The sequence below is a fragment of the Mirounga leonina genome, unplaced genomic scaffold (genome assembly GCF_011800145.1).
Source record: "Mirounga leonina isolate KUSES-001 unplaced genomic scaffold, KU_Mleo_1.0 Mir_93, whole genome shotgun sequence".
In the NCBI taxonomy this organism is placed as follows: Eukaryota; Metazoa; Chordata; class Mammalia; order Carnivora; family Phocidae; genus Mirounga; species Mirounga leonina.
Genome location: NW_023270854.1, coordinates 103,517 through 114,804, shown reverse-complemented (window position 1 = coordinate 114,804; position 11,288 = coordinate 103,517). Strand labels below are relative to the sequence as shown.

At 48.8% G+C, this 11,288-nt stretch overlaps 1 protein-coding gene across 1 annotated transcript in view; it reads right to left on the bottom strand.

Moving 5' to 3' along the window:
• Window positions 1-7,626: 7,626 nt before the first annotated feature.
• PARD6G (par-6 family cell polarity regulator gamma) overlaps window positions 7,627-11,288 on the bottom strand; it is a 76,379-nt gene continuing 72,717 nt past the window's right edge. The window contains exon 3 of the mRNA XM_034996289.1: window positions 7,627-8,590. Within this exon, the coding sequence (XP_034852180.1) occupies window positions 7,788-8,590 (803 nt within the window). The 3' untranslated portion in view covers window positions 7,627-7,787. The remainder of the gene's footprint in view (window positions 8,591-11,288) is intronic.

The following is an 11,288-nucleotide window of genomic DNA, read 5'->3' as shown; positions in this document are numbered from 1 at the left end:
ATAAGCCCTCTTGGCCACCAGAAAAGGTGATCTGGAGGTCCCCTGGCCTAGGGTAGTAGACTCCCAGGAACTGTCTCTGTTACAGCTCCATGGGACCCAGTAATGCAAGCCCCCTGGTCACCCCAAGGGGGTGTCCTAGGGTGGTAGCCATAAAAACCAGGACACTAGATGGAAGAACTAGGGCACCAGACCTGTGTAAGAGCTCCCCTCTGCAAGACACTGGCACTCTGGAGCATGGCAGGGGGAGAGTGTGAAGATAGAACCTACCTTCCAAGGTCTCTAGGAGGGTTTACAGTCAACCCTTAGCTGTGTTTATTTAGAAGCCTGCTCCTCTGCCTGCAGCATTGAGGATAGCTTATAGGCCTCTTTCTCCAAAAGACTGAACTGGCTCTGTTCCTTCTTACTCTGCCCTGGAGTGTGGGGCGGGGGGGGGGGGGGTAGTTGTTTGAGAACTCTTTTTTCCATTGGTTACAGGCCTAGGGGACCCATGAGCCTAAAGCCCAATTGACCACTAGACCCAGGTGATGTAGAGGAGGTCCCTGGCAGCAGTTTTGAACATTGGGATGCCAGAAAGGTTGAAGCTCCTTCCTGGGAGATCCCAGTGAGCTGCAGTGAGGCACAGGGAGAGTGCAAGGATGGAGTACCTTGGCCTCTCTCCCTGAGAGCACCTCCATAGCCTCTAGATGTGTGCCATACTGAAGCCTGCCCCTTTCTCAGAGTGATGGAAGTATGTTTCAGCCTGCTGTCTGTGCGGTGACCAGGGGGCGGTATTCTGCCGACAACAGTCTCTTTGATCGTCACAGTCCTGTGGGACCCAAGAACAGGCCCCCTGGCTTCCAGAGCCAGACTTTTGAGGGGTGTTCCTAGGCTGCAGCTGCAAAAACCAGGGCACCAGATGTGTGTGAAAGCTCCTCTCTGAGAGATACTATTATTGTGGAGTGTGGCAGAGGGGTAGCCTAAAAACGACTCTGTTCTGGAGGATATGTCAGGCCTGGCCCCTCAGGCCGATGCTTCAAGATTAGCAAATGGATCTCTGACATAAAGTCTGGGCACTGTTCAAACAGCTGCTTCTGCACTGGCCCTGGGGTGGTGAGTGGATGCAAGACCCTTAGGCATTTCTCAGGTTGCTAGAGTGCTCTGGGTCTTGTGGTCACCTGCCCTGTTGCTTTTCAAAGCCAGATGTTTTGAAGGTTTGTTCCGCAGGTGCAGCTCTTAACAATTGGGGTGCCTGATGTGGGTTAGAACCTTTTGGTCCTCAGGGAGAAGGTCTGGGTTTGTGGAGTTCCCTCCCAATTGTGGGTCACTGCACTGGGGGTGGAGATTATGGTGAAACCAAGACTTAGCCTCTCCTACCCACCGTGATGTGGCTCTGATTTGTGGATGCAGGGCAGCTGCTCAGCTAATTTTCAGAGGAACTTGTGCCATAGGTAGCTGTAGAGTTGGCATGTCCATGGAGGAGTTGGGTCAGAATCTGGGTTTTCATGGCTGTCCTGGGGCTTTGTAGGAGAATGTCCTCTTTGTAGGAAATTGTAACTAACCGTTCTGGCGCGTGGGGTTGGCAGCTTACTCTTCAGCTTTTTTGCTGTAACTTTTCTGTGAGTTTTTTTTTTTTTTTGAAACTTCAAGTGTTCATACCCCCCTTTTTTTAATTAAAGATTTTATTTATTTGAGAGAGAGAAAGCACACATACAGGGGGAGAGGCAGAGGGAGAGGTAGAAGCTGACTCCCCACTGAGCAGGGAGCCTGATGTGGGGCTTGTTCCCAGGACCCCAAGATCATGACCTGAGCTGAAGTCAGACTCCCAACTGACTGAGCCACCCAGGTGCCCGTTCATAACCTTTGATACAGTGATTTCATTTCTAGCAATCTGTCCTAAGGAAATAATCAGAAACCTAAGCTAAGATTTATGTATAAAGCTTACACACTTTTTGTAATATAAACTCTGTAAATAACCTAGTATCTATCAGGAAGATGGCCAACTTAACTTAGGTATAGTTGCTATTTTGCAGCTATTAAAAATACTGCTTTGGAACAATTTTTATTGCTTCAGGAAAATTCTTGTGGTATGTTACATGAGAAAGTAAGATGGGGGCACGTGGGTGGCTCAGTCGTTAAGCATCTGCGTTCGGCTCAGGTCATGATCCCAGGGTCCTGGGATCGAGCCCCGCATCAGGCTCCCTGCTCGGCGGGAAGCCTGCTTCTCCCTCTCCCACTCCCCCTGCTTGTGTTCCCTATTTCGCTGTGTCTCTCTCTGTCAAATAAATCTTTAAAAAAAAAAAAAAAGAAAAAGAAAGTAAGATGCATCATGCTGGGTAGTCTCTCATTTAGTGTCTCTTGAGTTATCTCTCCGATGACTTCCAAGGAAGCACCTAAACATCAATGTGACTGTCTGCTGGGATTACTGTGGGTGGTTTTCTTCTTTATGTACATGCTATTTTTCAGATTTTCCAGAATGAGCATATATAATTTTTATAATCAGAAGAAAAGGTTTAAAAAAACCACATAACCCCACTGTCTCCCAGGAATCTTTCAGAGGCTTCAGAGGAGTTAGGACACTTGTGGTCCTCTAAGCACATGGCAGTCCTAAGATTTATCTGTTATTCTCATTTGCTCCATTTACTTTTTTTTTAAGTGAGAGATTCTGTATTTTTTTTCTGACTTCAGAATGGATTGCTTGCATTTTTCTGAAAGCCTCAAAGAGTCAGAAAGGAAAAGTCCACCACTTCATTCCCAGACAACTGGTTTTGGCTCACAGTATTTGTGCTTTTTGTGTCCACCTTGCTTTACGTTCCATTTCAGTGTTGACCTGTGTGGATGTCTATGCAGCTGTCTCTCCTCAGGGTTTGTATGTCCGTGATTCACACTTTCTGGAGCACTTTGTGGGTTCAGGTTGTACACTTGAAGACAAGAGGGAAAGAACAGGCTCTGAGAGTAGAAATTTTGGTTCAGTACATGAAGATACCGGATATGAACTTCTGTACAAGGTTCAGATTTCTCCCACCTGAACACCTAGAGGCCCTAGGGAAATCAAGGGCAGGAGAGACTATTTCTAGGGTACCATGTCAACTCTGTGCAGTGCAGGAATGAACTTTGAGTCAGAAAATTTTGTGTTTGTCTCAGCCACATATGAGTGCGCAACTGGATTTAGCATGACCATGAGAGCACGTTTCCCACCTTCCTTGGTGGGGTTATGAGTGTCCGTGTAGGGTCACATTGTGATTTAGTGGCTCTCGGCAGTGCACGTCATTATGTAGAGAGGAAAAAACAACTGCAGCTTGAAAGCTTAGGTCTCCGTCCTGGGATGAGATGTTTTCTCCCCCTGCAGTGCAGATGCATGGGGTCCCTGTCTCCCCTGGACGATTAGCTTGAGGCTAAGTGGGTTCAGGTCAAGAAATAATGTGTTCACTTTCAAAGCTCCCTGGGGAAGGGAATTCAGAAGATGGCACTCATTTCCTGGGCTGGAGAGACCAATGTTGAATCATTTTGTTTGCTTTTTATTAACAAAATGAGAGTTTATTCCATTCCTTAGAAACGTGGTTCAGTAATGAAAAGTTCTCAGTCCCTGATCAAGTTCTCTTTTTATGAAGATAAAGGAGAAGGAAACAAGGTGAGGAAAGATAAGAGGGAAAAAGAATTTGTATATTGGCTTAGGGTGCCTTCTGAAACAAGGAATACTTAGGATACTTGGGAATTGGACATTAGAGGCAGAACGGAGGGTGGAGAGTGGTGGGGAACAGAAAGTGATTCACAGAAAACTGTCTGCACATTGAGAAGGACATATGCAGGTGACCTGGTGTTATGTTAGGGTCTGAGGGCCAGCATATAACACACTAGAGGAAACTCCTGGGTGCTTGTTGGACGGGCCCTTGGTCATTAAGGTCATTTGCTCTGAGGCAAATCCTGCAACTCTCTAGGCAACACTTTTTTGGGGGATTAGCCAATGGTACTGAAGGTGTGATTCCTGGACTGGCAGGTTCCACATCACTTGGGAACTTGTTAGAAATGAAACCTTTCAAGCCCTACCGACCGGTCTCCTGCATTTGAGCCTCTGGGGATGGGCGGGTTGCTCTGGCTGATTCTGACACAAATGCCACAATCTGGGCTCAGGACGTGGGAGCACCCTCCAGCTTGTGTCAAATGGGAAATCCTGAAGCTTACACTGAGTACCTTATCTTCCTAGAAGTTGGAAATCAGCTAAGTAGGTTTGTACTTTCAATAGAAACAATGCATATTGAATATTTTTTCAAGTTTTTATTTAAATTCCAGTTAGGTCACATATAGTATAATACTAGTTTCAGGTGTAGAATTCAGTGATTCATATTAAATATTTGTGTGCATTTAGGGATTGGCTATGAGTTCAGCCTTAATATGTAATTTTAAGTTGAACTCTCAGACCACTGTGACTGATCTTCAGAGCTGCTACAAAAACCACAGCATACTAATTCCTGCTATGAATGAGTTTTCTCCAATGGAACAACCTGTTACCACCCATTCTAGCAGCTATTTCTTCTCATGCAAGGACTAAAAGGGGGCATTTACACCATTTTTGGTTCATACTTGCATCAGAGCTATCATTCACTCATTTATATCTTCTAAAAGTACAATCTTCATTTTACCTGTTTCCAGAGAACACTTTTCCTTCAGTCCTTGAAGACTTGGCTCCTTATGTGGGCTTTGGTGGAAGTTTGGGGCAGCAGCCGTGGGTCTAAATCGGTCCTTCTGGAGGGCGGTGCCCGACTACCCTGCTGTGAATGGCAAGGCTCACACAGGAAAGGGTTCACACACAGCTTGGCACACCTAGACAGCCAAGACGCTTGCTTTGGAAATGTCCCTGATGGCGGTGGCTTCTGTGCTGAACAACGACCTTCTTAATGTGTCCCTGGGCACGCCGGGTGCAGCTGGTGCAGCGGGAGGCTGCACGCAGCCCTGGTCCTTTTGGGCACCACCGTTATTCCTCTTTTTCTTGGTCATCTTGGAAACGAGGACCCCAGAAGTGCCTCAGAGCTTTCAAAAAACATTTGATGGAGACATGAAAATAACTTAATGGCCTTCTTTTGGAAGACTTATCTCAGATTTAGCTAAACTGGATTTTTTAACGATCAGGACTTTTCAGGTACCTTTGCAACTTGCCATGAGCCCCACTCCCCATGTGTGATCACTTTGAATAATTCTGTAAGATGCTACATAAGGTCTGATTCGTGGACAGCCTCGTCACCCGCTGACAGGCGGGCTCCTCTCGACAGCACCATATGCCGTAGGGGGGGCAATATGGATTACTGGGTCAGGGAGACCTGCACCCTGCGCTGTGCATGCAGGTGCGTGCGTCTTGTACAAAGGCAAGCCCTGCATCTCCACCTCCTTCACCAGCAGCTCCATGTCCTTGGAATGTGCAGGGGACAGGCCAGCTATTGGAGTTTCCCCAACTGTAAACTTGAAAAGCCACTGAAAGGGTTAGGTTGATGAATGCCTGTAGAAAGCACATTTCTTCCAGGAATTATTGGTGCTCGCTGCTACCACCATAACATCCGTGACGACTGGGTGAGTAGATCATGATGCTATGCACTCTATGTTTAGTAATGTCAGAGTGAGAAAGCATGAATGACAATTCTGCAAACCTGGGTATATTTAGGAAGAGCTGTATAGTAAGTATTTAGAAAACCTTTTTCCAAAGGACTTAAAAAGAAGTTTCTAGACCTAAGACACATCCATCTCCCATCAAATACAACTATAATTTAGTTATTTGAAATGACCTACTACCTGTTTGAGTTTGAGCCCATTTTCTCATCTGTAAAATGGGGATAATGCTACTTGCCTCATGGAGCACGAGTGACGATTAAGTGAAAAAATATGGCACATGACAGGCACTTGGTAAATATTAGAGGCATTCCATTCTGAGTGGCAAGTTTCTGCTCATCGCTAACACTGCTAATCTCTCCAGTATTTAGAACACAAGTGAAAAATATTAAATGCAAAGAAAAAGTTTTTATTCTTTGATATATAAAACCAAGAAAACTTTAATGTGTAATACAACATAGTTTTTTTGTTTAAGGAGAAAATGGCAGAAGTAAAGATATGGGTACAAAAATACACTCAAGCAGCTGTTCCAAGAAATTCAGAATTCCTAAAATTATGAACAACAGCATACAAGTCTCAGAGGAGGCTTTTTTTCTTTTGACTAAAAAATTATTCACATTTGCTTAACTTAAACATGGTAAGAAATATAACTTTCCTTCTTGGTAACAGATCCAGTTACTCAACAAGATATTCAATAACCAGCAATAACTTAGTAAAAGAACATTTCATTTGTGATAGTAACTAGCATTAGAGTTTTGGTTCTATAATACTTATTGTAGTAAAAAAACAAAACAAAACACTTCTGACTGCTTGTGTGCCAGAAAAGATGCTCATATAGTTCACTGGAGCCCATAAATTTGGGTGTATTTGGACTCTCACCCCAGACCTCAAAGGGAGAGCACCTTTGGTCTTCCCTGTGCTTAGGAACAAAACCAACAGCGAGGCTGGCGTACAAATAACAAAATCAAACATAGGTGCAGGAGACCATAACTACTCAATAAAAACTATTTCTGCCCAATAAATAGTTTCCAAAAGAAAGAAAAATAATTGGCTTTTACACTTAATGAATTCAGGAAAAATGAAGATGTTGAGGTACTGTTTTCCATTTGTTAGCGGCCATAAATCAGGACAGTTTTGCCACTGACCAGCAGGGGGTGCTGGACCACGGGAGAAGCAGCTGTGTACTCTCCCAGGAAAGGCATCCTAGAAAAATATTTTTACCTGTATTTATACGAAAGCTTTATTTGGTCAAAGTTTAGTTCTCCAAGTATAAGTGTAATTTTCTCCTCGATATTGGATTCAAGCAAAATAGACTTCATATAAAACTGGATCAAACATGAATAAACTTTTAAAATTACTAAATATATAAATATTGCTGGAAGATCGAGAGGAAGTGACAATGAATTTATTCTGTGTTAAAAATCAAGTTCCAGGTGACTTGTTATTTAAAAACAAAGACAACAGAAACTATACATCCAAATGAATATGAGCTTTCAAAGGCCTGGCTGGAGGTGTGTGGTAGGCTTATCCATCCTTTCTGCTGATAATATTTCAAAAATTGCCCTCAGATTCAATCAGTCCACAGGAAAAGACAGAGTAAATATTGGCTTTTGGTCACAAAAGTATTGCTGAGCGTCCCCTTCCAATCCAGCAGAGCCGGCATTTGCCCTCTGACCGCCTGCCTGCGAGGCCCTGACTGATTCAGGCCAGCTCTTCTTCCCCGGGGATGTTTGGGAGTCCAACACCCCTCGGCTATCTGAAGTACAGCTATCAGCAATGTGGAAATTTGAAATTCATGGTCTACAGTCATACGTCTTGTAGGTTCGGGTGGCGTCCTGCCCATCAGCGGAGCGTGCAAGGCGGCGGAGCTCAGTAAGAACTGGCTGCGTCTGCACGAGTCACATTAAAAGCGCGGTGTACTGTCTTTAAAAAAGTACTTTCAAAGCTTCGCTTATAAAAGTATTCTCGAAACTGCAACATTTTCTGCACTTGGTCGCGGGAGTGCCGGGACGTGTGTCTGGCTGGGTACGGACTGCGGGCGTGTGCATTTTATGCTCCGTGGAGAACGTCTCTCAAAATAGCATTTGTCTTTTCCATCCTAAGGTCGAGTCACGCGCGGGGTGTGGGCGATCAAAACAAAAGGGCGGAGTCTCCGTTCCCTCCTGACCTTCGGCCGGACTCCAGCCGACGAGCGCCGCGCAGGGCGCCCGGGGCTACAGCGTGACGGCCGGGCCGTGCTCCTCCACGGCGCCCGGCGGCAGCGGCAGGGCCAGGCTCTGGCGCGGGTCTGCGCGCAGGGAGCTGAGCAGCCGGTGCGCCGGGCCCGCGCCGTTGACCCGCGCCTGGCTGCCCGGCGGCGGCGGCGGCGGCGGCCTGGGCCCCGGCCGCGGCTCCAGGACGCCCTCGAGCACCACGTCGGGCTCGTCGTCGCTGTCGGCGTCGTCGGGCTGCAGGTGCAGCGGCGCGGGGGCGGCGGGCAGGCTGTGGCGGCTGGCCGCGCTGTCCGAGGAGCGGCCCGAGCTGCCCGAGGCGCGGCTACCGCGCACCACGTTGTTCCTCTGGTTGGCCGGCTTGACCGTGACGATGAGGTTGTGGCTGTTGGCGATCATCATGTCCGTGACCTGGTCCAGCGTCTTCCCGGCCACCTCGATGCCGTTCACCTCCAGGACCTCGTCGTCCACGGCCAGCAGCCCGGTGCTCTCGGCCAGACCGCCCGGCACCATGCGCGAGATGAAGATGCCGGGCACCTTCTCCAGCCCCTGCGGGGCGACGCGCACACTCGTGCCGTCACGGATGTAGAAGCCCAGGGGCTTCTGGCAGCCATGCCTGTACAGCCTCACGCGGCGGTGCGTCTCGGGCAGGATGTCCACGTCGATGATGGAGGACACGGGGCGGAAGTCGTGCGGCAGGCCGATGTGCAGGTGTGCGCGCCGGCGGGGGCCGTCCTCCCGCAGCGCCAGGGGCTTCCTCCGGCGGGACAGCGAGCCGGCCCCGAAGCTGCAGTGCTCCGCCTCCTCTGAAACGGCAGAGGGGACAGTCAGGACAGCAGGCGCAGGTGTGGGAAAGCGCCGAAGGCACCGCAGCGCGTGCGCGCTGGGGCAAAGCCCCTCTGCTGCCGACCGGTCCTCTGCTCCTCCGGTGGGCCCCGGGATCCTGCGAAACTCTGAGCAGTGCGCCCCACAATCGCATCACGTCTTTCAGCTAATTCCCTACGAGTCTCACGCACATGCCTAGGAGCTACCAGTTTGTTACATCACACCTCACTTTTGGGGGAAGTCTCCACCTCCAGGAGGATACGCTGGAGTAACTTTCTGAGTTGTTTCACTGAGTCCGCGAATAATGCTGGCATCCGTGGACCTGGCCCCAGTAGTTCAGTGCAATTGCCTCCCTAAAGTTAGCTCTCTGGAACTCTCCAGAACCACCCACAGGCCACTGACAAAATGACTGAAAGGTGGAGAGGCAGAAATAAGAAACTGCAATAAAGAGGATTAACAGCGATGGAAAGTTTAAAAGTGCCTGATTGGATCCTGGGAAGAGGGCAGAGCAGGGAGCACCAGGAATCTCTCCCCACCGGGCAACGACCGCACGGCAGAATCTGTCTGATGGGACTATCTGGGGACTGCAGAGTCGGCTGAAGGCTTGCAGCTGTCCAGGAGAAGTAGTCAGTTTGGGTCTCTTCTAGCTCCCAGCACAGAGCAGCTACCCAGCCGTGTGGCAGGCAGCCGTGCACGTGCTTCTGGGGCAGCCTGCAGACGCCAGGTGGGCAAGAAGCACCCCGTCCTCCAAAGAGCAGGGGTCTAAGCTCTGACCACCGCTGGCTGCTTCTGATCACACAGGTGCAGACACAGAGCCTGGCGGCCGTTGCTGTCGGCCCTCCAGCTCCAGTGACTCCAAGGGCATTGGAAGGGCGAGGGCCCCCTTGTCCCCCTTTTGCTTCTCACTTTTCCCCTTTTGGGAGCCACACAGTAGGACATTCAAAAAGAGCTGCATACGTGGGAAATTAGGAAGGGACCGCGCGTGCCCAAGGAAAGGCTCAGAAAAGACCTGAGAAGACATTCAGTTTACACCTCAGGCACAGAGACAGCCCACAACCATCAGAAGAACGATGACAACCAAACAGCAAACCCTGGGGAAGGGGGAGAATCTGATTTCCAGAGTTACCACGTCATGAGATTCGAATGTCCGGTGGTCAGCCAAAAAAATCACAAGGCACAGAAGGAAACAGGGGAGTCTGGCCCATTGAAAGGAAAAAGAGAACTCAACAGAATCTGTCCCTAAAAAAGACCTGAGGTCAGATCTACTAGACAGACTTTAACACAAATGCCTTGAGACAGTGGGGTAAGATGGTGGAGTAGGAGGATCCCGAGCTCACCTCCTCCCAGGGACACACCAAGGCATCCACCACATAGAAAGCAACTCAATCTGAGAACAACCTGAGGCCAGCGGAACAGGTCTTCCACAGCCAAGGACAGAAAGAAAAAGCCACACCAAGAAGGGTAGGAGGGGCAAAGACTGAGTCAGGAAACACATTCCTGGCACACGACCCACAAGTGGGAGGGATATCACAGGGGCAGAGGTCCTCCCTGAGGACTGAGGTGATCAAGCCCCATGGGTATCCCCGGCACTAGGGACCTGCACCAGGAAGTAAGCCCCCGTAATGTCTAGCTCTGAAAATCAGCAAGGCTTAACCCTGGGAGCTTTAAAAACCAGTGGGGCCCAGTTCCAGGAGAGCAAGGGCTAGAGGAAATTGAGACTCTGCTCTTAAAGGGTTAGTGTACTGTATCGCTTGGCTCCAGAGGCAGCAGTTTGAAAAGTGCCTGAGATGTATTGACAAATTTTAGGGCATATGCTGGAGGGGCAGGGATCTGTAGGAGCTTTCTCTGGGAATGGAAGTGCTGATGGGCACTTCTGTTCTTGCCCTCCTTCCGCCTAGCTGGCCAGGCACCACTTCTGGCACTCTCCATCTAACCTGCTAGGACTGCTTCACCTGCCCTGGCAGGCACCCCTCCAGAGCAGCCCCCACCTGCCACACCCAGGGGGTAGCCCCCAACTGGGACTGACACCCCTCCAGAGGGACTCTTGCCCCAAGGAGGGGGGTCAGCTCCACCTACCAGCATGCTCCAGCAGGCATGGCCCAGTCATAACAAGAGGGGGCATGCAGGCCACACAGGGGACAACCTTGAAGCACATGGTTCTGATGACCAGAGGGGACTGTGGCCCCAAAGGACACCTTTTATGTGAGGCTACTAATTTCAAGACCAGAAGATATAGCTGGTGGACTTAATACATAGAAATAAACACAGAATCAGGCAAAACCTCAGAAAAAGACCTAAAGAAATGGAGAGAAACAATCTACCTGATAAAGAATACAAAGTAATGGTCATAAAGATACTTACCAGACTTGAAAGAAGAGTGGATGAACTCTGAGAACTTCAATAATGAGATAATTATAATGAAAATCACATCAGAGAAAATGAATAGCAGACTAGAGGATGCAGAATGGATCAGTGGTCTGGAAGACAGACATGGAAAGCAGCCATGCTGAACAATAAAAAGAAAAAAGAACTGAAAGATGAGACTGGTTAAAGGACCTCCGGGACAACATTAAGTGTCTAATATTCACAGCATGGGGTCTTAGAGGGAGAGGAGATAGAGAAAGGGACAGAAAACCTATTTGAAGAAACAGCAACTGAAAACTTCCCTAATCTGAGGAA